This window comes from Brassica napus, chromosome A1 (genome assembly GCF_020379485.1).
Source record: "Brassica napus cultivar Da-Ae chromosome A1, Da-Ae, whole genome shotgun sequence".
NCBI lineage: Eukaryota > Viridiplantae > Streptophyta > Magnoliopsida > Brassicales > Brassicaceae > Brassica > Brassica napus.
The window spans coordinates 1,395,116-1,421,826 of record NC_063434.1 but is presented as its reverse complement, the minus strand read 5'-3'; the positions used below and the strand labels follow the sequence as shown (position 1 = coordinate 1,421,826).

Sequence of the window (26,711 nt, the reverse complement as noted above, 5' to 3'; positions counted from 1 at the left end):
GCTTTTCAACATGAGGTTCTAAAGTTATATATATATTTATATTTAATTGTGAGTATCTAAAAACTATAGAAAATTCAACCCAAATTATCTTCATATTTTTAGAATCTTGTGTCGAAAAACTCCTATTGGAATTGCTTTTATAACTTAAAACTATCTATATTCACAAGTTGTTCCAAAAATATATATATTCACAAGTTTGGTATTTATATTCTTGAGTTTTTTAAAGGTTGAACTACATAGAAATTCAATAAAATTACATATAAGGTTGATTGACAGTAATTTTATTCCCCTACTTTTTATCCTATTATTGTTCTAGACTTCTAGTTATTGTCAAGAAAAAAAAATTCCTCGATTTATCATCCTTCATTAATTTGATTTGGTTTTTATGAAATAATGTATTCATCACTTCATTTTAGCCTGTATAACAGATATTACAAGTTTACAACACACGTGGTTATGTTATCTATAATTCTGTATATACACATGCTAGCAAATAAAGAGGAAAAACGAACATTTGATATATGTCCCAAAAGGAGACAAAGTGAGCCTAACTTGATAATTATTATATTTTCTTATTTTATAGAACTGAGAGTGTTCTGCGGGTTTTTGCCTCGTTTGATTTATGTTTATTCATAGAAACTAAATATAGATAAATAAAATACACCTTTCTATTCAAAACGAAGACATCGTGGTAACAATGAATATGAACATATAATACACTGGAGCACGTCTTTCAGTTAAACGTCGAAAACATTTTTACATAAAAGACGCTGAATCAAATTCTATTAACAGAAACACAAACTAATGACACGCTATCGTTTCGCTTCTAGAAGGATTATATATCATACTATTTAAGTCCCGACAAATTATAGGATAAAATACGATCTAACCACTTAGCAAAGTGAGTTACTTTTCCAGTTTCCACAATCTTGCGGGCCGTACTTACGTCGCCTCTAGGCCCCAATAAACCTAATGATGATGTGGATGTTATTATGGTTATTACTTATTTATCAACAAAGTCATGCAAAATAATTTTGAGTCAACTCATCGGCTTATGTCCCAATACACTTCCAAGTTACATACATGGGTTCAAACTTATTATTCTTCCTGTAATAGTAATTCAAGAGATTACAGTTTGAGTATATCAGTAGAATGATGTTAATCGCACCAATCAAAATGGTACTACCGTGTAGACAAAACTAGCTTATATCTCATCCAACCCAATTTTGATTTCAGTTTTTTAATCTGTCGGTCGGTGATCAACACGGCTTTGAACACGCATGCAGATAACATCCTGGTAATATTGCATATTTACAATGGGTTTTAAAATGATAAAACAGGGCTCGAAATACCTGTGGACTATAGTAATGTATTCGACTATAGTAACAGCACACGTATATATATTGTTTTGATAAAATCAGTTAGAAATACACATTCATTAACTCAGAATCTCTCAACTTAGTACCTGAAAGAACTATAAAGTGATTGCTATGTTTTGCTCCACATTGGAAAAAAAAAACTTATTCCATTGCCCATGTTCACCTGTTCTAGAAGACTAGAACATTAGTCGGTTTGTGGGCCAGCTAATAATCACCAATTGATTTATCCTAACAATTTTTGTTTTTATGTTATTTGGACGCGTTCACCAGTTATCGAGATTCCTAATTACGATATCCAGAGAACTGGGACAAAGCCAAAATGATAGTGATGAACCTTCAAAATAGATTGTTTGAAATTTTCCTCAAAGAATATTCACATTAATTAGATTTGTTTTATCGGATACTTTTGACATTTTGCATCCAAAATAGGTATATTCGAACTATATGTTAAACAAATAAGCTCTAGATAATCAAAAGAACTGAAAGTAAATATCAATATTATAGATCACACGTAACACGAACCAAACGGCGTCGCATAGCATATGTTAGCACACTAATCCTCGTTCGTATTAGCTAAAATGACTACTATTAATTACAACGTCAAGCTCCACATTAATCGTTTCCTATTTACACAACCGATTCATCTTTTTTTCCCTCTTAACGCAAGACAACTCGGTCACCGAGTCAACTCACTACCAGCACTGATCGGTTTCCCAGTTCCGGCCAACGTAACTACCCATCCCGGACGTGCTAGCGGTCAAAGGACGGCTCCGGCGAAGCATCCTCCGATCGTAGACAGATCGTTTCTCAGGATCGGAAAGCGTACAGTACGCCGCGTGGATCTTCATGAACTCATCAGCCGACGTCGTCCGATCGGTTCCCGCCACGTCTGGATGGCAGATCCTGGCCAGTCTCCGGTACGCCGATTTGATGTCCTGGCTCGTCGCGCCGAGAGGAACCTCCAGAATCTCGTATAGAGAAGCTGTCGTCGCCGTCGTCGATCGAAGCGGGATCTGGTGTAACCGCGGGGTGTCCTCCGTGCAGGTGTAGGAGCAAGAGGCGGAGACGAGAGGAGGCGGGAGACGAGGTGAGCGAGACGGTGGAGATACGGGGGAGAGAGGCGGAGAAGAGGAGAGGAAGGGATGAGCGAAGGAAGTTGGAGAAGAAGAAAGCATCTTTGCTGTTAAAACGATGTCGTTTGCGAAGTTCTGCGTTGGTTTGAGAGAGGGAAAGAAATGGAGATATTTATTTATAGGGGAAGGTGCGATTAGTCATTAATTGCGTGATTAGTACTCAATTAGTTTTAAATTACATACTACTAGAAGGTTAGAAGACCTTTAAAAGACTTTAAAAGTTGGATTAAAAGACGGGTCCGGTTAAGCAGACTAAAATCGGGTCGGATCCTGTGGAGCTGAGTCAGATGAAGGACCTTATCCAGTTTGAATTATTGCGGTAGAGATAAGAATGCACGTAAGATTTTATTCAGTGGCCAAATTGTGCTGTGGCTGTAATAGTCACATAAAAACAAATTACATATCAAAGTAATTTTTTTTTTTGTAAATCAAAAAAATCTACGAACCAATTGTCTAAGCTGTGGTTTTATTTAAATACGGAAACGCAAAATTGGATTCTTCTTATAGAGGGGATATTTATTTTATTATGTTTTGTTATGGAGACTTTATTGCAACCATTCATTGTTTGTTGGATAATGAGAAGACAGAAATAGATTTTTAGATGATACTATATGAAAAGTCTCTAGTCTCTACTACTACGTATTTAAGGATTGCCTCAGACCACACAAACATCTATTTAAATATATATGTGAATTTTTCTTTTTTCTTTTCCTTTTTCTAGATGAAAATTTATAATATATAATTTGTGGTAGATTTTTTTTTCTCTCTCACAGAAATTAAATGATATCAACACACCGTTTATTTACTAGATTACGATCAGATAATAATATAGATTTTTCAAATAATGAAGTCGACTGGATTACTCTTTTCAAAAATATTGTGTATTTTTCAAGGAAGTAATTTAAAAGAACCGGAATCACGGGATGGTGATTATTAACCACAGTTGAGTAAGTGTCCCTCATTGAATTTTGACTTTTATAAAGCTTTTGAAATTTGTATGTATTTTTATTAATGCAACTAGCCGATGTGCATGGTAACTTTTTTGAATGAACAAACCTTTTTCACGTGGAAGTTTTACTGAAGATTATCCAAAACAAGTGTTTTCAGATTGACAATTTCAAAGATAAATCTCACACGGTTTAAGCTCTTGTACAATTTAGTTCGACTGATCTCTCTTACTCATTGTGCAAGTCGATCACCACGTAGAGACTAATAGACCACACTTCGGTTCTAGAAGATTGTGACTGAGTAAGCTTTTTAAAGCAAACTAGTGTAGTCGTGGATGTTGAACAAAAAAAAAAAGTGTAGTCGTGGATAGTCTCTACTTCTTCTCCAACCACGTGTTTGCTAATCTTTTGATACGCCCAATAAAAAAAAGAAACTGCTATCAAAATCCAATTGGCGTGGTTAGTACCAGTCGATTCAATTGTTTTTAGATAAAACTTATCTAAACCTTATGGATCATACTAATCTAATCTTCTTTTGTTCACCTTTTACCTTAAGTGTTAATGAAAATGACAAATACATTCAAAAAGGAAGGTTTTGCTACATTTTTTCTGAAAAAACAATTGCTCCCGATTATAGAATTTATCAAAAGTATCAACACTTTGACGTCTTCAAAAGGCAAGCATCATACATTTTTACTTGTACAATAAAAAACTGAATAGAACAATAGCAAGTGATGCACCACAAATTCGTGGGTGACACATTCCCTTACATAAGCATTTTTGTGCTTTCTCGTCATCGTCCATTTAATAAAATATCATTCCACAACACATACGTATACGTATCCATCATGTGAATTAACATTAATACCTTATAATCAATATTTCTGCCAAACTTAAGTCTATCAAGTACCATATAGATATTTAGGTGCGTTACGAAGCTAAATATCTAAATCACATTAAAGAGGGATACATTGATAGAGACATGAACGTTGAAAGACGCCAAATCTAGAGCAACTCTCTACAAAATGGTCAAGACTCAAGAGACAGATAACATTAACTACTATATACCGACATCGTTGAGGTTCTACAGTGTAACTGAGCACACTAGATTAAATCCCTCGTTCCTGAATACTAAATTAGTTTACTTAACCATTGACATGAATCATCAAACTACTTGTCTCGGAATTTGGATGAAGCCCATTTGAAATAACCACAGTTTGCTTCTGGATTAGAGGAAGGCCCCTGCAAAAACATGTATAGAGATTTAGAGTATTGTTTTCACTTTTAGAAAGTAACTTAGTTATGTTTTTGTTTTTAAACCTCAGCTCGAGAGCAGACGTAGAATCTGCGTCCAAATGTTGGACCTGGTTTCTTTACAACTCGAGCTACACAAGCTTCTTTGTGTCCTTTGCAGAGAGGGATGCTGTTTTGCAGTAGGTTCTGTATTCTCTGCCACTCCATTAATGCTGCATCGTTTTTCTGCTTAGCAGGAGAACCGCTTTGATCTTGTTCCTGTGATGAAGTAGTAGTAAGTTCATCGTCTTCTTTGCTGGAGTCAGTCGGTTCTGTATTGCTCTCGACTTGGGAGGAGCTCTGACTTGAGGAAACACATGAAGCAGATTTTGAAGTGAAAAAAGACTTGAGAGAAAGCTGCTGAGATGATTGGATCCTCCTCACTTTCTTCTTGTTTCCATCTTCAGATGTTGTGTTTACTCTCTTACTGGATTCATTTTCTAAAGAACAAGATTCCTCAGGTGAAATATCTGTCGAACTGCAGTTTCTGAGTGGTCCTGTTGAGATCTCTCCACAACTTGGTGTAGTGCTACTTTGACTCAATGATGAACATGAAACCTCAATGGACTTGGCTTGCTCATTAGCTTGTCTTTTCATTAACACTGACGCTGGTCCAGTTTTTAAAAGAGTGAAATAAGTTGATAACTCTCTCATCAAATCCAACACAGAGGAATGAATAAACAATAAGTTTCTCGTACCAAGAGTTTGCTGGAAACCGAAAATCATGGGAAGATATCTTGAAGCTAAAGGAGGTGTGCTGTGTTCTGGGACGTCAGGCAAATCATCAAAACTTGTGAAGACAGGTACATGGTCTGATCCCTTTAGTTTCACACCCAATCCACCTTTCCACCTGTAGTGTTTGTTCACAGACAAATTTGAGAATTAAACTAAAAGTGAGATCATGAGTAAACTACTATATTAGACTGTACCTTGTTGGCATAGTTTCATTCTTAAACCGCTTATACTCTGTTAATATGTCACATTCCTTAACATGGCAAGCTAAAAAACTATGCCCTTGTTGACCATCGCCTTCTTCATGCAAGCATGGTCCAGCAACTAAGATATGATCAATTCTTGAACCGTAGTTAAATTGTTCTGCTCCACTACTTGAAGACCAACATGTGAATGCATCTTTCCTGTTAGAAATCGAGAAAGAAGCTGAATATGGACGACTCCTTCAACAAAACACAGAAGATGTACTAATCACACACCTTTCAGGATGTTTAAATCTGAAAACGTCAGAGAAGGAGCCTCCACGTTCAACTAACAGGGATCTAAACCACTTTCTGAATCTGCACTTTTTTAATTGCCATGAAAATGAATGTGTCTTGAGTAAAGCAAGATGATATAAGAAGATGATGAGTATCAATCAGTATATATACATACTCGTTTTTCTCGAAATCAGGGCCAGCTTCACACCGATCCATAGCAAAAGGAGCAATGTTGAGATCCCCAACAACAAATACCCTTCTTCCTTGACGCAGAAGACACTCCCACCTTCTCTACAATAAAACAACAAAGTTAGAGGTACCTCACTGCTAAATTCAAGAAACAGGTACGACTTTTACCTCTAAAACATCATAAAACCGATGCTTAAACTCAACCCTCTCAGCATCATCAGCTACAGCTCTCGGTCCATAAACATTAAAAACAACTAAACAAAACACACAATTAACAAAAAGAAACCTTCCGACTTCCACCTAAAAGAAACTAAACATAAAGTTAAAGTAAATACCAAAATGTCCGTGATCAGTTATAACACAACGCCCCTCTTGATCAACCCTAAGAAGCTTATCTTTCTCACACTCCTCAAGACCTTCAGCTACAACAGAACTACCACTCCTCCCACCTCGTAAGCCACTGTTAACAAGACCAGTGAAGCCTTCTTCAGCAGCAACAGGCAAAGCAACTTCACAGCTTAAAGACGCTGACTTTACCCTACAGAACGTCGCTACACCTGCCAAAATTTCACTCAACAAACATTAAAAAAAAAAAACTCCAATTTAAAAAATAAAATGATTGTCTGATGTGATGCGTACCGGAGTAACCGGTACGACCTTTCTCGCACGTGCGAGTGCACGAGAAGAACGATTCGTAACCTTCGGCTATCGTCAAATCTGATGTTAGTTCTTGCCTCCTGAGCTTCGTTTCCTAGATTCAAAACTCGAAATTGTAACAAAGAGGATTGAGAAACTTTCAGAATCGAATGTAAAACCTGGAAGCAGATGATGTCTGCGTCGAAGGAATCGAGGAGTTTGAGGAGGGAATCGAACTGGGAAACACGTTGCCTAAGGCCATTGACGTTGTAAGTCACTATCTTCATCCTCCTCTTCTCTTCGTCTCCATCCAACCGAGGTGGTTCGACAAAAATTGTATATTGTGAGGTTTTGGATGGTTGAGATCTGAGAAAACAAAAGTGTTTAGATCTACGGTCGAGAGGATGTACACGTGGATTATTTAACTGGAACTGGATGTAGAGGATTGTATCTTTTTTTTTGAAATGGTGGCGCGTGGGGGAGCATAATAAGTTAGTTATTGATTTGCCGCGTCGGCGTCCACCACAACCATTATCAAACGGATTTTATTATTATTATATACTCATGATTCATGAAGAAGATGAGACCAACTAGTCTTTGGTCTCTCTCTCTGTATCTTTTTTTCTGAGTGGTTATTGCTTTACTTTGCAATGGAGCAATTGAAGAAGCTGAAGACTTCCTCTGATGAATCATCAACTGCTTCTTCTTCTTGGGGACATAACATCAGGTTATTGAGGCTTATAAAATAAATGGATTTGGACATGTAAAGTTCATTTTTGTTTTCTTGTCTTGGTCTAGTTTCAAGCGTGAGAAAATGGTGGAAGTGAAGGAGGAACCAGTTTCTTCACGGAAAATTCAAAAGGCAGAAAGAGAGAAGATACGTAGAGATAAGCTCAAGGACCAGTTTCTTGAGCTCGGAGATGCACTTGGTATTGTATATGTCTATCTATCTCAAGAAGATGAACAGAGAGATTTTTCAATTTCGTTAACTAATGGTTTGTTGCAGATCTCAATAGGCCTAAGAGCGACAAAACTTCGATTATCATTGACACAATACAAATCCTGAAAGATCTAATGACTCAAGTAGATAGACTCAAGGCTGAGTATGTCGCACTCTCTCAAGAGTCTCGTGAGGTTGATGACTGATTGATTTAGTTCAAATTCTCCAATGGTCTTATTATTATTATTGGATTCTACTTTGTTTTCATCATCTTTCACTTTGTTTTGAACCATTGCTAAGCAGCTAATACAAGAGAAGAGAGAGCTGAGAGAGGAAAATTCATCTCTTAAATCCGATATGGAGATTCTTAGTGCTCAATGTCAGCATATAGTCATCATGGTCCCATGGATTCCACACTACACTTATCCTCTCCCTGTAGTAGCAATAACTCAGGGTCCAGTTTCCACTCTGCCTTTTCCACTCAATGGCACTCGAACTCCTTTACCTGTATCTAACCCCTGCACCACCTTTATGCCATATTTAGCAGACTCACTTAGTCCTAAAACGGAAATAAATGATGATGTTGGTTTGGAGCTTGAGCTTAAAATCCATGCTTCTTCTTCAGTTCAACATGTGAGTGACAGTTACCAACATGCTCGATAACATTTATTTTCAAAGACTTAACAAAGTTGCTTCCGTGCAGGATGCTTCCGGAAAAGAGAAGAAAGGAAACTCTACAACCACTGCAAGCTCATAGAATAGTGCGTACTCATCATCTTAAGCTGTTCAAGATAGTTCACTATATAATTAACCACAACTATCTTCCAAAGCCTATCATTTGTACTGATTATCTTCTTCCGTTCGTCTTCCATTTCGGTTATTGATGTTAAAACCATAATATGCAATTACCATTTAAGGGCATGCAAATTTCCACTATTTTTAATTCAGATGGAAATGTTCTATGACAAAAATCCAAAAACCAAAAGAAAAGGTTGAAGAGTTTTGAGCACATAATGTTAACTATTTACAGACCTAACAACTTCAAACTCAAATCCTACCCTAAAATGGTTAAATATTTCCTCCAAAGCAAAGTTAGAACCAAGGATGCCATGTTGGATCCATCATACATAGGTTGCGAGGCGACAAAGCTGCTTCCACCAATTCATTCACACCTCTTTGCACAGACTGTGGCGGTTCAATGGAGTTCTCATCCTGGAATAAAATCAGGAAATATATCATCAGATTCATCTTTTCAGAAAATCGACAAACCCCTCTACGAGTTTTATGAGAATGCTAGTAGCATAAAAAACTAAGAGGTGGAGTTGTCAAATGATGATTGTACCTCTTCGGAGTAATACTGTGGAGCTATTCCTCTGAGTCGCCTAATTACATCGTCTACGTTTGAGTCAACTTTGTGCTTTAGCTCAGCCGAGCTCAAAGTAGCAACCCCTGTAACAGGAGGAATAGGCATTCCGAGAGGCCTTCTTCCAAACCAAGACAGAAGCTCATCGCGGAAGAACATGGCTAACTGATATCGAATATGTTCTTTTTGCTGTAATATTTCAAAAAAGAGAAGATAGATGTTAGAGGCCAAATCATCACTCAAGCTTTGGTAATATTCTTATTTACCTTGGAGGAGAAAACGGCCTGAGATGCGGCACACATGTTTGACATAAGAGGGCCTTCAACACCAAAATGAGAGAGAAACGCCTGAATGTTCCTTGTGAGGCGGAAAGGCACTGGCTCATTGAGCTCGAGCATCCCATTGGGGTCATAAGTTGGATGAAAGTCTGTCTGCAATATTTTTCCACTGTCTTTGGCGAATAAGATCTTGTTTGGGGATCTCCCACCGATTTGTAAAAGGAAAGACATGAAATTGGATACAGCTAGCTGGACGGCGAACTGCTTCTTGAAAGCCCAGTGATGGCTTCCGCTCATCGATATCTTGTACATGTAGTGAGAGAATATACTGTCACTGACTATGTTCTTTGTGATTTCACCATAAGCCTGTAGCCGAAGATCTCCAATTGCCTCTGGTGATATTTGCCCTGAGATGGCTTGATTGAGTTTCTCCTTGAAGTAGGTAATAGGAAGATCTGACTCTCGACCATTCCTTTCACAGTGATACTCATACACCTCAAGGAAAGTGTTGTACATGAGATCATCCTCAACCATTCGGACCTGAAAACTAAAATTTGTTAGCATGCCTAGACAACCAAAAGGAGAACTAGAGTGAAAGCATATAAAATGAAACGCAGATATATACTCACTCAATGAAAAATGAGGTTATATCAAGAACTAAAGGGGAACTAGGCTGATTTTACCTGAGACCACACAGGAATTATGATCGGTGTATGAATTCCTAAATGGCGCTTTCTTGACTCCTTATGTTTATCAAACATTTGGTTCATCACACGGAAAAGCTGCAACATTCGTTCATCACTCCTCGCATTAGGAGTCAATGATGTCTGAACAATGAAATGCTTTTGCGAGCCATCAGAGCCAACAAGAGTTAAACGTCTGCAGCTGCTTCCATGCCTTCGTACAATTTGTATGTCTGCTGCAACCCTATCCAACTTTACTGTATGATCAGGTGCTACTTCCTGAGCCGTTAAACATATCATTAGTTTCATTCACAGCGCATAGGGGAAGGAAATAGAATGAACGACGAAACTTGTATAATTAATTTACTTCCACTCTAGAGAACGTAAACACAAGACGAGGATAAAAATCAATTTTACCTGGTCGGCGAAGTACTGTCCTGGTATCTCCACATCAACAACATTGAAGTCACGCAGCACCTTGCTCTCGTCTTCCAATCTCAACACAGCGGGAAACCTGTCTTCAACATTGCTCTGGAGAATGCTTTTCCACTCTTTCAGTTTTATTGTCAAATCTGCGAGTGTGGCAGGGAATGAACTACTTTCCGGATCCAGGTCTTTCTCAAAATCCTGTTTGTATTCTCTCACAAATTCAGCATGCTTGGTGACGGCATCTGCAGAAAAGCAAGCTCTGCATACACCGGAGAGTTCTTTCTTGAGCGGTTGGGGAACTTCCGCATTGGTGGCAGTTGGATATTTGTAACATCGATGCAACAGAGCATTCACGACCGCAAGAAGTCTTTCTTCTGGCAAAGTAACAAACCTCGAACCTATTTCTGTGAGAAGAATCTACGAGGAACAAAAATCAACTATTAGACTATTGAAGTAAAGAAGCAGGGAATGTGCAATTGGGTCGAAATCTGAATGAAAGCTATTTGTACCAGACAGTATTTTGTCTATCCTTTTTCCCCATTTTAGTTAATCTTAACGGTGAAAATGTATTGAGAGAAATTACAGATTTCACAAACAAAATATTACCTCAAGTTCACTGGCCAAGTTGGTATGTTTACTCCTAAGAGTTTCCATGATATCCTTTGCCGCATCAAAAGCACCAGCAGCGGCTATTGCCAACGAAGCACTATTCCGTATGGCTGCGTTTTGACTATTCTCACTAATAGTTGAACTGTTATCCAAAGTGGAACGTTCATTTTCTTGGGAATGTGGGTTACCATTGTCATGGGTTCCAAGAGCCCCACTACTTTGAGCACCATGACGGGCTTGAGTTTCTGATGATAAATTACCCACACTAACACCCGGAACATTCTGCTGCATTCTTTGAGCCATAATCACTCTGCTAAGTTCAGTTTTATTTGCCGCATCACGACGCTCCAGTAAGTATGTGCGGAGCCAGTAATAGAGAGCCTGAGATGAGAAACAGTCTCACACTCAATTGAAATGATCAAAAAGGAGTTCATCTAATATACCAAAGGGAACTTACCTGCGGGAATACTGCAGCAATTTTCAGTAGAACCAATTTGCAATGGGGTGCTTCTGCTCGCTGCAGGGAAAGCAAAAGCTGCGGGATCCAAGAAAGCCACACCCAGTGAGGTACTTGGTCCAAGTGTTTATCAAATATCCTACCCGCAGGCTCGTTCGTCGTATCGAAACTGAGAAGATAAAGAACACGAGCCATGTGACTTCTGGAATGGGAAACTCCAAATCTTATACCCTGAAGAAAGCAGCTGACAGCATATTCTAGCCAGATTTCATCTCCTGTTTCTTGGTATGCCTGCGAAACGAAAGAAAAATACATTATCTAATACGAGAAGAGGGGGAATATTAATAGCCCAAGAAAAGAAACAGCATCTAATCATAAGAAATACCATATCAGAGTAAGTTCCCCAGCTTATCCATCCTTTGGATAAATTATTGAATACGCTGATTGCATTGGAATATGCAAGATTGGCACCATCAGTGTCATTTAACTTCAAATGAAAATCCCCCTTTAGACGAAATATCTCTGCCTTATTCTTAGCTAGAAAGAACTCCAAATTTGTGCTATTAACCAGATTAATACCAGTAGCAAGCTCTCCTTTCGTTTCCAGATAGGCCTTTGCCTGCTCTTTAATTTTAACAAAGGCTTCCTGCATACACGGATGAGGCGATTAGACGATATTTTAATCCCCAAAAGAGAAATACGCAGGGAAAGAAAACAGATTCTATAGGATCAGGGAAAGGACAAGGTTGCATACATGCTTCAAATATCAAATATATAAGTTAATGGGACGATTTACAGCTATGCAAGAACGAAAAATAATGTGAACTACATGTCGAATCCAAAGAGGAGGTTCTTCTATAGAATTATGCAACTGAATGAACTCTGCTCAAATTATAAAAAGGTTAAAGATATCAGAACTGTACCTGTACTTCCATTTGTGAGTGTCCATACATTTTGTCAAGTATCTGAACACAAACGTCAGACAGCCCTTGTTTCCGAGCTATCCTAGCAAGCTTATTAACGTTCCATGCTTTGTCACGGTAACCAAGGTGATGAAGCTGAGTATTTGAAGTTATAAAGTCCTTAAATGCATCAATGACAATGTTATACATTTCATTCCTCCACTGCAGCATATCATACCAGTTAGTCATGTTGTCCCATTCATTTGGAGTCCTCAGTCTCCAAGTCTCAAGAATATCCTTCAGATCTGCATATTGATATCCCTGTCCACCAACAGCAGCATTTCCTGAAACTTTACTCCCATTTGCGATGTCAACATAGATTCTAAAAGACTCTTGCACCTCCACTAGTTGTTGGAATTGCTGCAGTAGAGGCACTCTAGCCTCGAGAGATATTTCAGGTAACTGCCACCACTGGTCCAAGGCAAGATCAACGCCTTTCCCAACTATGCTTTCAGCATCTCCGACACCATTAGCATTTTTATCATGAAGGGCAAAATAAGCTTGAACCAAACGAAGCTTCGGCGTCTCTTCCACTTGTGCCTTCGGTATTACATGATCCTTCAAATATGCCCAATCTGGTACTTTCCAAAGACTATCAAGCAAAATTTCATAATTATCAGTGGTTTTTCCAAAATCTACCAGGGCATCCCACTGACCAAGTTGAGTGGCACAATGGAGCCATTGCTCTTCCCACAAGCACATTTCAGCCTTCGGTACTGTGTTATTGTAGGTGCCTTGGGTTGCCTTGATCATCGCCTGATAAAAAAGGCTTTGAGCACGCTGCCAAAAACCATGTTGAACCATTGAAAGCCCAGCTCTCGATTCCGCAGTGATGGACCTATTCTTCAACAATCCAAACCTCCTGTCTTCTTCATTTAACAAACGATAAAGTTCAGCAAGAGACTCGGCACATTTTGAGTCATCCATGAACAGCATAACATGGGTCTCTAGCATAGCCAATGCGAGATGCCAGGCATTGTATGTTTTTCCGATATATTTTATAAGCTCACTAGGCATCCTAGGTTGAGGCTGGCTCAACTGAAGACCTTCTAGAAGTGCTTGCACTACATTTGGCCTCTGATCTTGCTGCTTCTTGTGGTAGTCCTTCGAAAGAAGAGAAATCATAGGTTTAGCCAAAGCCCTCTGCTCTTCCTTGCGTAGGGTCGCCCACACAATTGGAAATACTAGCACCCACAAATGATAAGCAACATTGGCATCTGTGTGAGCCAGCTCCCTTAGAGGGATAACAACATCAGCCACCTAAAACGCAAAAAGAGTACATATGGTTTATTTAGATCAATCCAGCTTCCAAAATGGATAAAAAAGAAAGAACTTAAAATCCAATGAAGTAATTATGGTTTAACATGGCATAAGAAAGAACCACAAAGACTGAGCAACTTTTTCAAAATAATTTGCAAGCACCTGAAGTTTGCTTGCTTCGCTAAGAAATTGTGCGTGCTTCCGAACTATGCCATCAAACATTGAAGCAACTTCTTCAGGTCCCTCCGGTATGGCAGGTGGTTGGTGGTGTATTTCAGGGTTATCTGATGCCAAAAATGATCCCATACTGGCAGAATTGGGTGCTAGAATAATTTTCTTATCCTCGATTAAGATGGCTAGAAGGAGATCAAGACCTTGTTTCAGCCAAAAGACATCACTCATAGCTTCCCAGTCTTGGTTTTGAAGAATGTACTGCAATCGTGCGAATAAATTTTTCCCGAGAAACTCGTGGTATAACAAGAAGAACTTCCTTCGCATATCAGGATCCCTTGCCCTTAAACCAGGCATGGAATGTCTTTCAACTTTCAGAGAGATCTCTTGTCGGAGGCCCGGCGGATACCTATTAGTGAAACGTATAATATCATCCTTCTCATAACAAACTTTGACATAACTCAAGGTTCAACATAAGACTAGAAAGCAAAAAAACTTACTTCGTTGAATCGGCACAAAGTCCATATAAAAGCTGAAGATACGCCTTATCCCACTCCTCCAAAGAAACAGACGAGAAGTGCTGCTTATCAACTTGTGAAAGCTTCTGAAGAAAAGAAATTATATCCTTCTGGTTAAGGTAGGCACCAGAGAACCCAGATGAACCTATCTTTCCGAAACCATCCTCAGTCCACCTCTTTAGCATGTCCAGCACGCAGAGAAGCACGCTAGAATCAATACCTTTTTCTGAAAGAAATGTGCTCAATATTTGAGTCACGGGTCTTTTGCAATCCGGCAAAAGCATAACCCTTTCATCAATAAGTTCCAAGACCGACTTTATATTAGATATAACTGCCCCAACGTCAGCAGCTTGACGAGAAGAAGTTACTGCAGAATCTGAATCTGTCCACTGGCTCTGGAAAGGACAGATGATATAACGGCAGATGAGTAAGAGCCAAGGTGATGAAAGAGAGAAATATTTATAAAAGCTAAAATCTTACAAGCATGAACGAAAGTGCTACATAGTTATTTAGACGCATTAGATATTCCAATAGTCAACCAATGAGATGTGGTAAATACCATGTAAAAGGTCCAGTGAAGGTCAAATGAGAAAGAAAACAAGCATATAATTTTATCTCTTACAAAAAGTAGCTAGTAATAAAGAATAACTTACTTGTCTAGGATGAGCACCCGTTGCCAATCCCAGATCCCGTGCCAGACGCTGAAGGATACGCACCAGTACATATGGATCAACAAAGTTTTTCTGTACCTCTGCCAAGGTTTTGAGGATATTAAGTACAAAGCTGACTGAACCGAGAGAGTTATCATCTCCTGAAGCTTGTGAAGCAGTATGTACATGTTTCTGTATCAGATCACTGACTTTCTGATACAATAGCTTTATGTCAGGAGGTGTACTAGCTCCATCATGTGGGAAGGTGATGATGACCATCTTCAACAAAGAGCATAACGATTTACCAGCATCCAACATCTTGTGTTTGAAAGACAGCTCAAGAAACTGGTAAAGGAAAAAATAGTCAACACGAGGCAGAAAGCAGAGATGTTTAATATATTAGGGTGCAGCTTACTGCAGCAAGTATACCTGTGCTATTTGGTTGATGTTGTTCTTAATGAAAAGATGCGGCTGCTTCTCCAGAACTTTGTTCATGACATCCAAGCCCTGAGCAAGTGCTGTGGACGGATCTGACTGAGACGGTAGCATGCTGCCTAACAGCTTTTCTAAATAGTTAAACTTGACGTTTGCATTTGGCCAAACTTCCAAAGCTTGTGAAAGAGAATCTAAAGCTTGTTTGTACATAGTGTTGGCTTCCCTGTCCTTAAGCTCAATGACCACTGCTACCTGTTGAAGGAAGAGGAAAGGAAATTTTAAGTACAGTAATAAACAGAACTCAACTAACAAAAGAGTTCTATAGCTAGAACAATGTTACGTACAACTAACATGTCGAAATTATTACAGGTCTAGAACTTAACCAGATCCAAAACTTAGAAAACCTACGATCCTCACAACCGCTTATATAATTCTATACAGAATACAATACTGCTGTAGGACTGCTACTGCCAAACGCCACCTCTATAGATACAAAATTGCTCAGAGAAGAATGGGCTCTGAAATTTCAGAACATCACCCCTCCCTAAATAAATAAAAAAGAATGAACGGGAAAGTTATAAACACGCTCATTGGTAGAAGGTGGGAGCCTTACTCTTATAAGAAAATTGATTATTAGTTCTTCCATAGCAGCATTTGGCTTGAATTCCTCATCAGGCTGGGTAGCAGATCCAGGAGTTTCTATACTGGGCAGTGATGATGCACCACCAGGTGACATAACACACAATGACTGGATACCACCTTCAATTTTAATTCGTCTAGTTGGGTCTTCAGATATGGAAGATACATCTGACGGAAGCTTAGAAACAGCTACGGATGAAGGATGTAACCCATCAGCAACCTCACTGGTTGCATTGCCATCAATAACCACTTTGATTTCAGTCTGTCTTTGCCTTTCCCAGCTAACAACCAGTCCAGCAAGATCGATTGCGAGCCGCCTATTTTCTGCTGTAGTGTTAGATGGTAAACCTAAGCGACTCAAGGAATTCACCATCTGAGGTACAAACTGTGCTCTACAACTGTAAAACAGATCCGAGTGCCGAACAATGAGTTGGAAGATATGGATCAAATTTGGAATTGAGTGACCCTCCTCCACCAAAATTTTTTTGGTATATCTTATCCAAATAGGCACTCTTGAATCTCCAAACGCAAGCCTTTTAGGTAATGCTGGCATTAGAATATCCAGGGCTTGCTTAACTAGCATCTTATTCTCCGGCTGGTATGTCCTAAGAAGCGCAACAAAAACCTATAATCCAATTGACAAAAGCATGTTTATATCACTGGATTAGATGGAGGAGAATTGTTAGGCGCATGCTTACTTTCAGGTTTATTATGGATCAAATTCTATACACTTATATAAGAAGTTACGTATTTTTCCTCTTGCACCTTTCCATAGAAACAATAAAAAAAATTGCAGTAAAAACTGAAATGATACCTGCAGAATGATTTTCTCCGGAGCCTGATACGCATCCAAGAAGTGGCAAACATTAACAAATGCCCACTGTTTACTGGGACTATCTTCCCGTTTGAGGTGATTCCATCCAAACTTGATAAGCTCTTTTCGATGATGAACCAGCTCACCCTGAAGATATTTCAGAAGCAAAGTAGCTAACTGCAAAAGTTCGATCCTCAAAGGTTCGTCATACTCAGCAGAAACCTACAAAATTTGAGATGTGATTAACAACAAAAACCCTAGTGAAATATAAAACAGAAAATCTAGAATAAGACCATGTCAGAAACAACAGCAATTTACCCCACAATAATTTATGTATTATCCGAAAGTTTTAGTTGTTTAGCAGAGAAAAGAAACGTACCTCTTCAGGTGGATCAAGAAGCTTCTCAACAATGGTCTTCACTATATTAGGGTCAATAACTTCCCAAGTTTGGCCGTTTTGGAAGGCATATGTAAGCATTGGAAGAATGAGCATTTGCATTGCCTGAACTAGATGATCATTGCCGAGTTTCTTAGAATGAAAAAGGTTTAAAAAATGCAAAACAAGTGCTCTTTTCAGGTTGGACGGATATTCTTCTGCAACCTGATGAAAGGACCCAGTTATTCTACTAGAGCTGCAAAATATAAAAATTAAGAATATAGACAAACTTGTAACTAAAAATTCTGGAGAAAGATACCTCAATTATGTAAAACTCCCTCAAAAAGTCGTAGTCAATACGACTATGGAACAAGAAAATAGAGAGAACATCGAAAAGAATGTTCATTTCAGATTTTTCATATCGTAGATAATTGAGGAAGCACTTGACAAGCCATTTGCTCTCTTTAACCTGCGAGTTGAGGAAATAATACATTTGAGATAGCCTACTTTTCTGAGTACATTTAATCTTTTGAAGGAGGATTATTTAGAGGTCGACGTCTTAGATATGTTCATTAGAAATAGTATCGAGTAGTGAAGTAAAAATGAATGTTTTTGAAAGGCAAACTTAATTTCCACAGCAATATCAGGTAACTAGGAACTCAAGTAACCCCAAAACAAGATCGTTCAGAAATAAGCCAGGAGGATGCCCACATCAGCCTTAGATAAGGAACAATGTATGCATTTATTTTACAACACAAAGCTATTGCATAAATTATAAAGTCAGAAATAGATACCTGAACTAAATTCAGCTCTTGCTCATTCTGCAGACGAGCTGTCCTTCCATGTGATTTCCAAAGGAGAGCCAAGGCATCAAAAACAGTACGGTTACTCTGCAGCCAGCTGGGTATCAGTTTTACCATCGTCTTGATAAGATATAAACCCTGAAAATACGCATCTGATGCTATATCGGATTTTGTTGATGTCCTGTTAGAACTTTCTGACTGCGTAGAGACAAGATTTTCATCTCCAGATGATGAAGCTGCCACATTCAGTAAAGCATCAGATTTTGGTAAAATTTCAGGAAAGGCACACGAAAGTATCTTCTGAGGAGATTTTGCTAGTTCTTCCCTTAATGGTTGGCCAGCTTCTGATCGGATTATATACATAAACCTGAGGTTATAATGAAATGAAGAAAACAGTCATTACCCCATGCTCACACTCAACCTACCATGCAATGTAAAAATCAATCTTACTTTTACCTTCGGAAATATTTTGGTTCGCTTAATCTGGAAAGAAAATAATCAACAGCTAGGGTTGCATATCGATTCAAGAACTTGGTAAGTGGGAGGCGGTATGGGCTGCTAATCTCACTGTACACTTGCCCTTGAGGAAGAACTGCTTCTAAGTCAATAGTTAATGTTACAAGCTCATCCAGAAATTTTGATGCAGCAGGTGGAAGTAAGTGGAAGAGCTCGATAATAGCTGCCACAGACAAAAAAAAACATCTATTCATATAATATCACATGACCAGACATCTATTTTTATATATTTCAGAGAACAAGGTTTACCAGCTGCAATTTTAGGCTCTTCGCCAGTTTTCCATGATTTCTGGGACTGTGCAAGTTTCTCTGGCTCTAACCATTTTTTAAGGTGCTCCAGCAACTTACCTCCTAATGTCACATTGAACCAATTTGACAGTAGTTCGAGAAGACGTGCCAGACCTTGCAGTAAAGGCATATTGAGATTCTTTGTGTGTGCCAAATTAACTAGTATTGGTCTGAGGCTACTCTGGAGAAGCTCTTTGGGCATTCGTTGTTGATTGATAACCTAGAGCAGAAAACAGAATTTCAGAACAGTAAAATAATCCTCCATGAATTTCTTCAAAATCCTATATAATGAATGTGTGCACACGAATTGGAAACAAAAGACAGATAACTAAGAACCTGTCTTAAACCCTCCTTGGCAACGGTCACAATTTCTGGTGTTCGACAGGTTAACGACTTGAAAAACATGGAAATTATCTTTGCACGTAGTTCATTGTGACTTGGAGTTCGAAAGTCAGCCCATGCCATAGCTGTGCACAGAATCTCAATACAAGCTGTTCGAAGTTTGTTCAGTGATGTAAGTACTTTGGGACTCATTAACTTCACAGCCCATACACCTTCATCAGCCTCAGCTATTTGTAACGCTTCTTGCAAGAAGCTAACCAACTCTGGAGTCAATTTTAGAAGGGGGGGCCTCAGTGCTAAACAAAAATTCAGAGCTGTCACACTTCCAACCTATAAGACATATTGAAGAAGGTCAAAAGAAGTATGGAAAGAGATACAACAACCAAAAAATAGCAGACTACCTGTTGATCAATTGTCCTCGATCGAAGTGGGCGTATTATAAGTGGCTGCAGCAAAGGTTGGTATAACGTCTCAAGCAGTTCAGATACCTCACTACCAGTCCGGCTAGCCAAAAGTGCAAGACAGTTCTGAACATTTTTTCTCACTGTGATAGATGCATTAGGATTGAACAGTTCAGTAGCGAGATATCCTACAACACCTTGAAAGCTTTGTCTCCGGGCGTCACTGTTTGCTTCGTCAACATTATTAACCACTCTTAGAATTTGCATAAGAACCTGAGTTGTCTCTTCTTGCTCTTTCCTAGCATAAACCGGAAGTCTCTTTTGAACGTAGAACAGACCGCGTACAATTTTTACTTGGAAAAGGCATAATATGTCAACATTCACTTTCCCTACCAATGCACCTAACCCCAATACACCTCCCATTTGTGCTTGCCATGTACTCCCATAACAGCAATGTAACAACCGAGGCAAAAGTTGTTCAAACACTGGTATTCGCACACTTGGATGGGGTGAATATACCGGATTTGTAGAAGGACTGGAGACAACCATAGAGGCACTGTGACCACCCCTGGCCACCAGCACATCAGCATGTTTGACACGAGCAAGGAACAGCAGAGTTTCAGCAAATATATTTAATGCAGTCAGAGCAGCTTTTGCGTGAAGCCTGTTTTCATCTGCAAGCACATCAACAAGTGCATCTAAAAATATCAAAGGATCCAGCTGTTTTAAGTTAGAAGACCAATTATTCTTGGGCCTGGAACTTGCTGAAATCACAGAACCCCCAGGTCGACCAGTACTAGTTGAAGCATACGACGAGGTACAATCCCCATGCAAAATAATTGCAAAATGCCGACATATGTTTACAACAAAGTCATCATCTGCATCCCTGAGATCTGGATCAGAACTAGCAGAAATTATAGTGATCAATAGCATCTTGAAAATTGACTTCTCAGCGATAAACTGTGTCTTTGTTTTAACCCCTAACTCAGCCTGCAGTAACAAAAAGACCTCTTAATAAACAAGCCATTTTACATCAAGTAGTACAGAAAATTTAAGGAGAAAATTGGTCACTCGTGGAAGAGATGACATGACACAGTCCTAGCTCGTTTTTCAGGAAGGACATACCCATGGCAACAAATAAACAAGTACAAAATCTCATCATGACTCATGTTCAATCGATATTTTAGGATGTGCCAGGACTACCAGTAGACGGAACGCAATGCTTTACGTAAACGTCAGCCAACTTAGTAGCAACTTTAACATACGATCAGACAGCTACTTAGTATAACGGCAAGCTATAAAAATCACAAGAGTAATACAAAAAACCAACCTTCACTTCTGTTGATTCACTCCTGCGCCAAGATGACTCAGCAGAGGAAAGTAACAAAACTGATAATTGTTTACGCGTCTGATCCTCGTCAATGACATTCCCAGTCAAATGAAGCTGAGACAACAAGCAAACGTGGAGGAATTTCAAAGCTTGCTTTCTGTAGTTGACTTCTGTGGTCGGGGTTTTCTGCATAATAGCTGCTACAGCAAGATTAATGAATTTGTCCATTGGCACAAGAAATGGAGTGGACGGCTCAAATGTCCAAATTAACCGAAGCCCATACTCTGGATTATCTTTGCATTCTAGTGTAAGTGGTTCTTTCAGAAATCGCCTGTTGCGACCACCCAATTTTCCCACGATTTGTAACGCTTTTCCACCCCAAGGATATGGCACCGGCCTCAAGTGAGACCATAATGCTAAGATCACTTCAGATATTACATTTGCCATACTTGGCTCCAAAAAGTCAGGATTCAGACTATCCACCCAGAATTCCAGGGTGCGTAACCCCAAGCTCACAAGTTCATCACTTCCTCTCAAACAGAATACAAGAGGCTTCATTAGGCGGGGAAGATATGGCAATAAAGAGCTTAAGCGTGCAGGAAGCGTCAAAGAAAGCTCCATCAAAAGATCTCTCATGTCTTCCGCAGCTGGACCCTCAAGCATTGTCAGAAGCATATTAAGACAAGGTAGCAGCATGGGGATTAGATCTCTAAGAAGAAGCTCGAATTTACATCCAGCTAGTCCTCTGAAAACAGTTCGGAGCAACTGCATATAACCAAGAGGCTTTTCAACTTCAGTCGCATTCTTCACGCAGACTTCCATAATAACAGGCACTTGAGGTTGCAATATTCGTTCAAAATCAGATGGTGCTTTAGAAACAGCACCAAAGAGGCACCGGAACAGATGCAAAACTAATTTTGTTGCAGCTGAATCTGGATTCTTCAGAACACCAAGTTTGCTGCTTACTAGGAAATTAATCAGAACATCGGCAAATGGCTTGTACACTTTGGGAGCTTGCAGAAGAGCAGCAAATATTTGAACCAGTTGAGTATTGTCAATCATGCACTCAAAAAGTTCAGGCATACATAAAGAGAGCATATCCATTAGATCTCGAGGTTCCATAATAGCCAAAATTTGGGAGAAAAGATTTAACATTTCCTTCTCCTCGTCCTTCTCTTTGAAGAGAGCTAAGCAATGGACACCATTCTTTAAAACACCACTGGCTTTCCGCACCTACTTAAAGGTAGAGATTACTAGAGGTTTATCAGCCATAAAATATTATTCCCTACACTAAACAATCTGACATGCAATACCTCATCTTCTCGCATTCCTTTAAAAGCCTGAGTAACTGATGAGTGTGAAGCAAGAGCTTGTGGGTGCATTCCCTGAGGTCGGGGCATATGTGCATGGGTTATACTCCATATGATTGTCTTCATTCCTGAACACAAATCAAGAAAAGTCCTTAACATGTAGAAATGTATAATAACTGATCCACCAAGGTGAAATGTCAGGATTCAATACCCATCACCAGCGTCTTCACCAGATTCTTACAATCATTCACTTCTTTGGAATGTTCGGCAGGAACCTGCATATTTAAAACTGCCTGCAACCAGCGTGGTCTAAAGTAAATACTAGACATTATCTATAAAGAAAATAATGCTTCAGGATAAATAATAACGGCTTAGATTATATATTTCCGGCTAAAATATAATCCAAATTAGAAAAGAAAGTAGAGTCCCTATTTAAGAGAATAATAGAACGCTGTGAACTAGCAAGTTTGAATATACACAGTGAAACACAATCTCACATTGCCTGAGAATTTGGCTACTTGTTAAAACAGAACAGACATCATTGAAAGTACGGAATTTACCTGGACAGGAAGTTCAAGCTTCGACCTCAAAGTGGTAAGATTCTTTCCCTCACCCTCATCTAAAAGCTATGAAGCAGAAAACAAGACTAAGTAACACATCAACGAATTAAAAGAATTGACAATCGGGATAGCTAATTCAAGATATCTCAAACTATAACATAACGGGAAAATTTGCAAGGAGTTTGGGAATATAAAAACTCTTTTCTCAAATAGTTACATAATCGTGTACCTGAGGAATAGTACGCTTGAAGGTATTAAATTTCTCAACAAAGGCATCCAGGATACGTCCCTATAATAAACAGATGATGAGTAAAGTGAGCTAATTTTAGAGCAGCAACCAATGCTAGAATGGGCTGTCGGGGGTAAAGCTATACCAACAAAATCCGCGCCTCATCCATTAACTGCTGATCAACACCTTTCTCAAATATTGGTTCCACCTGAACCCAACATAAAGTTATACCAAAATCTCGATTCCAGCATAGTGGATAGATTACGCCACATAAATGTTAAGTAATATATCAAATTTAAATAAGGCAAAGAAGATGGAATATATAGCTTTACCAGATTTAACATCAGTCGTGCAGAAGTGGTTTGGATGTTAAGAGAGAGGGTCGAATCATGCATGTTCCTTGAAAATAAATAGATGATCCGCGATAACTGCACATTGTTTACAGTTAAATAAAAAGAATTGTAAGAGAAAGATCGTCCACAGAGCAGACAATGGACCCGCAAAAAATCTTAAAAAAGGGGATTCCTGAGGTTGGCAAGTCCGAGCACTTTCTTATCACAGTGGATAAATAATTCTAGTTTATACCCAACCACAAATCTACATATTCAAAGCAATAACTGTGTACTGGAACACATCAGCATCACTTACTATATAATCCAGTGTCAATTATTGCATTGGTTCAAGAATTAAAACTCCCGTAGCTAAGCAAATAATTAAAAAAAAAAGAAAAGCAGAAGCAAACAAATTGCAAAGAAACAACGGGAAGAACCTGAGAAATGGACAAATCTGCTCGAACATGGTGAACAATCTCGGCCAGTAGGCTGTAAGCCAGAGGTCTCAAAGACTCGAAGCATGCTCGCCCTGTTCCTACTAGAACCCTGACACACAAAAAACAGCGAAGAGATGACACAAGTCATGATTTATTGATAGACAGCATGGAAGGTGGGCAGTTAAAGGTTTACTTGATACCAAAAAAGCTTCCTGAAAGGTGTGAAATTTCAAATTTCAGAAAGGCGAAAATGTATTATACCTTTCTTCCAAAAGAGTGTCAAGAAGGGGAAATAAACCCCTCTTAAAATCCGTTCCAAGTACATGCTTTAGTGAGACTAATAGTTCCTGCATTTCATAGACCAAAAGACATATCTATAGTTGCGAGCCAATGCTTGGGTCACAAGGTGAAAACATACTGAAGAATCAGGAACAAAACAGTTCTTTACCTTTCTGATAGATGCAGAATCCGAACAGGTGACAAGCAAATTCACAATGCTCTTACATATGCTTTCTTCATGCGGCCTGATATATTCGGCATAACTTTTTAACAAGTAAGTTAAAAAAGAAACCGTCTGCACATAAACAAAAGAGGAAGACAAACGCTAAAAGTCAACAAGCCATTCCACGATCCCTCTAATCATAAAAATTAAGGCACCTTAATCTGAGCACCCTTCAGTTCAATGAACTGATGCTTCATACGTGAAGGCACTTTCTCAGGTCCAGGGACAGATATAGCAGCAACCATCAGGGGCAACAAGGTAGGAATATTGATCTGAACAAGCCTGCTATAGAGCTGGAAAAGAAACATAACAACGAGAGGGCTCTCCGTGACTATTTTAAACGACCGCGTACTCGGGTTAATCTTCCCATTCCTGAAATGCGTTGTAAGAGACAGCGACTGATCAGACGGCGAAGCTATCTCCACAGGCTTAGCCTCCTCCGTTTTAACCTCCTCCAAAAAATCACTGACGGTCAATCTGAAGTTCTGGTAAATCTTGCGAACAAAATCCAAGAACGGTTGGACTTCATTCTCCAACGAGGGCCTAAAGTTCCTAAGAAGGTCGAAGATTATGCGGATGCATATAAGCCCGTTCTCCTCGTTATCCGTCGTGAGCACCTGCATCGCAACTTTCAAGAGGTCTTGAACATAGGGACGGAGGACCTCGCTGTGAGGTATACGGTTGAGGATCTCGAGAACCACGTTGCGCAGCTTGTGGTCGAGATTATCAACGAACTGAGGCTTTGTGATCTTGAGGAGAATCAGTGAAGATGCTTTGAAGTAGCATTTGAGAAAACTCGAGTAGTCAGCTGTGTGTGTGATCTCTAGGCTGTCTCTGACCTCCACCACCATCTCAAGCCTCGTCTGAGTAGCTACATATATACAAATTCAACAAACGATTAAGTGTCACGAACGCGATTCGAAGTTATTAAACTGAGAGGAGAGAGTGAGAGAGATTGTTTACGAAGGTCAGGCTCGACGAGACGAGCCGAGTGTTGCTCGAAATTCTGAATCGGACTCATGGCTAAAGCAAAAGAGGAGCGAAACGGTGCGTTTAGGGTTCCGTCGCGGTGGAGATTGTGTACGTCGTCTCAGCCTGGGGGCTTTTTTGGTTCCTTTTAGCGGCGAGCTCGAGTAGGCCGACGACGACTAGGTCAGAAAGTTAGGGTTCGTTGATTCTCTCGACGAAAACGATTGGGGAGACGATTTGAGATTCGCTTATTCGCAATTTTCCCTCTCTTTTTTTTTTGTTGTCTCTGTGCGAGACGAGTCTCTCCCTTGTAGAAGAGAGAAGCTTTTAAGAACACGAGCGTTACAGTGAAAACGAAATTAGATGGTCAAGCCCGAGTTTGTTTATATAAGGTCTCGTTTTTATTATTAATAAAAGGTCCAGTTTTTTATATATATAATAATAATCCATATAAATCAAATTTGATTAGTGCAGAAAAGAGAAGAAAATATTCTAAGAAGGATACTAAAGATATTTTGTTGACTAAAATTAATGAAATGTTGAATGTCTGATAAATCTAGATCTTGGTACGAGATATTCTCGTTTCGGATAAGTTTAAAGAATATTAGATTCAGCCATTTTTTTATATTTTACAGTCTACAATATTAGGGGTGTTCAATGCAGATTTTGATACGAGATATTCTCATTTCTGATTGTTCAGAGAATATTAGGTTCAGTTATTTTTTGGATTTTACGGTCTAAATTAAGAGTGTTCAATCCAGATCTTGGTACGAGATATTCTCGTTTCGGATAAGTTTAAAGAATATTAGATTCAGCCATTTTTTTATATTTTACAGTCTAAATTAGGGGGTGTTCAATGCAGATTTTGATACGAGATATTTTCATTTCTGATTGTTCAGAGAATATTAGGTTCAGCTATTTTTTGGATTTTACGGTCTAAATTAAGAGTGTTCAATCCAGATCTTGGTACGAGATATTCTCGTTTCTGATTATTCAGAGAATATTAGGTTCAGTTATTTCTTAGATTTTATGGTCTAAATTAAGGATGTTCAATCCGGAATTCGGTTCTATTTTCTTAGTTTTTTAGTATTTCGGTTTATAAAAAAATAGTTACCATGTTAAAACCATATCTACTTTAGATCGTTTATATTTATATATTGTCGATTTTTTTGTTTATTTGGTTTTATACCAAAACCCATAAATACATTTATATTTTATAACATTTTGTGAATTTTACTTTAGATGATTAAATATATGATATAATAAAATATGAAGATATTTCAACTTTTAAATAGACCGTTATTCTCTTATTTTTTTACT

At 38.8% G+C, this 26,711-nt stretch overlaps 3 protein-coding genes across 6 annotated transcripts; 1 reads left to right on the top strand and 2 right to left on the bottom strand.

Moving 5' to 3' along the window:
• Nucleotides 1-1,859: 1,859 nt before the first annotated feature.
• Nucleotides 1,860-25,755, bottom strand: LOC106354240 (transformation/transcription domain-associated protein). 2 transcript variants are annotated; one of them, XM_048778434.1, is made up of 34 exons: nucleotides 25,386-25,755; nucleotides 24,578-25,293; nucleotides 24,369-24,494; nucleotides 24,182-24,267; nucleotides 23,921-24,029; nucleotides 23,484-23,579; nucleotides 23,297-23,359; nucleotides 23,152-23,211; nucleotides 22,923-22,988; nucleotides 22,574-22,655; nucleotides 22,366-22,490; nucleotides 21,053-22,285; nucleotides 19,723-20,712; nucleotides 19,316-19,651; nucleotides 18,941-19,199; nucleotides 18,632-18,854; nucleotides 18,167-18,542; nucleotides 17,692-17,841; nucleotides 17,376-17,597; nucleotides 16,997-17,218; nucleotides 16,157-16,807; nucleotides 15,538-15,795; nucleotides 15,112-15,453; nucleotides 14,441-14,853; nucleotides 13,932-14,349; nucleotides 12,471-13,769; nucleotides 11,933-12,193; nucleotides 11,548-11,838; nucleotides 11,088-11,471; nucleotides 10,470-10,898; nucleotides 10,053-10,331; nucleotides 9,358-9,909; nucleotides 9,071-9,280; nucleotides 8,640-8,940 (listed from the first exon to the last, which is right to left on the bottom strand). In XM_048778434.1, exons 1-34 carry the CDS (start codon nucleotides 25,441-25,443, stop codon nucleotides 8,821-8,823), a joined length of 11,505 nt encoding a protein of 3,834 aa, XP_048634391.1. In that variant the 5' UTR covers nucleotides 25,444-25,755; the 3' UTR covers nucleotides 8,640-8,820. The 2 variants fall into 2 exon arrangements, with proteins under 2 accessions (XP_048634395.1, XP_048634391.1); XM_048778438.1 differs by lacking the exons at nucleotides 8,640-8,940; nucleotides 9,071-9,280; nucleotides 9,358-9,909; ... (7 more) ...; nucleotides 14,441-14,853; nucleotides 15,112-15,453 and adding an exon at nucleotides 1,860-2,587 and having other exon boundaries at nucleotides 15,547-15,795; nucleotides 25,386-25,743.
• LOC106348593 (DNA-(apurinic or apyrimidinic site) endonuclease 2-like) lies at nucleotides 4,390-7,128 on the bottom strand. 2 transcript variants are annotated; one of them, XM_013788385.3, is made up of 10 exons: nucleotides 6,968-7,128; nucleotides 6,792-6,903; nucleotides 6,488-6,709; nucleotides 6,321-6,406; nucleotides 6,139-6,254; nucleotides 5,964-6,044; nucleotides 5,682-5,888; nucleotides 5,451-5,602; nucleotides 4,780-5,360; nucleotides 4,390-4,701 (listed from the first exon to the last, which is right to left on the bottom strand). In XM_013788385.3, the coding sequence occupies exons 1-10, from the start codon at nucleotides 7,073-7,075 to the stop codon at nucleotides 4,630-4,632; spliced, it is 1,737 nt and encodes a 578-aa protein (XP_013643839.1). In that variant the 5' UTR covers nucleotides 7,076-7,128; the 3' UTR covers nucleotides 4,390-4,629. The 2 variants fall into 2 exon arrangements, with proteins under 2 accessions (XP_013643839.1, XP_013643913.1); XM_013788459.3 differs by lacking the exons at nucleotides 6,792-6,903; nucleotides 6,968-7,128 and having other exon boundaries at nucleotides 6,139-6,249; nucleotides 6,488-6,544.
• On the top strand, nucleotides 7,111-8,664 carry LOC106348729 (transcription factor bHLH11). Of its 2 annotated transcripts, XM_013788636.3 has the most exons (6): nucleotides 7,111-7,515; nucleotides 7,587-7,717; nucleotides 7,795-7,922; nucleotides 8,032-8,182; nucleotides 8,276-8,361; nucleotides 8,432-8,664. In XM_013788636.3, exons 1-6 carry the CDS (start codon nucleotides 7,439-7,441, stop codon nucleotides 8,483-8,485), a joined length of 627 nt encoding a protein of 208 aa, XP_013644090.1. In that variant the 5' UTR covers nucleotides 7,111-7,438; the 3' UTR covers nucleotides 8,486-8,664. The 2 variants fall into 2 exon arrangements, with proteins under 2 accessions (XP_013644090.1, XP_013644018.1); XM_013788564.3 differs by having other exon boundaries at nucleotides 7,163-7,515; nucleotides 8,032-8,361.
• Nucleotides 25,756-26,711: the final 956 nt, after the last annotated feature.

Excerpts from the sequence above, each read along its gene's own strand:
- LOC106348593 (XM_013788385.3), bottom strand. The coding sequence starts at position 7,075 with ATGAAGATAGTGACTTACAACGTCAATGGCCTTAGGCAACGTGTTTCC. Across the intron at positions 5,603-5,681 it reads AATGAAACTATGCCAACAAG|GTGGAAAGGTGGATTGGGTG; the intron begins GTACAGTCTAAT and ends CAAACACTACAG. Across the intron at positions 5,361-5,450 it reads CGGTTTCCAGCAAACTCTTG|CGTCAGTGTTAATGAAAAGA; the intron begins GTACGAGAAACT and ends AAACTGGACCAG.
- LOC106348729 (XM_013788564.3), top strand. The coding sequence starts at position 7,439 with ATGGAGCAATTGAAGAAGCTGAAGACTTCCTCTGATGAATCATCAACT. Across the intron at positions 7,923-8,031 it reads TCTCTCAAGAGTCTCGTGAG|CTAATACAAGAGAAGAGAGA; the intron begins GTTGATGACTGA and ends ATTGCTAAGCAG. Across the intron at positions 8,362-8,431 it reads CTTCTTCTTCAGTTCAACAT|GATGCTTCCGGAAAAGAGAA; the intron begins GTGAGTGACAGT and ends GCTTCCGTGCAG.
- LOC106354240 (XM_048778434.1), bottom strand. The coding sequence starts at position 25,443 with ATGAGTCCGATTCAGAATTTCGAGCAACACTCGGCTCGTCTCGTCGAG. Across the intron at positions 17,598-17,691 it reads GGGAGTTTTACATAATTGAG|GTTGCAGAAGAATATCCGTC; the intron begins GTATCTTTCTCC and ends TCCTTTCATCAG. Across the intron at positions 11,472-11,547 it reads TTGCTGCAGTATTCCCGCAG|GCTCTCTATTACTGGCTCCG; the intron begins GTAAGTTCCCTT and ends TTCTCATCTCAG.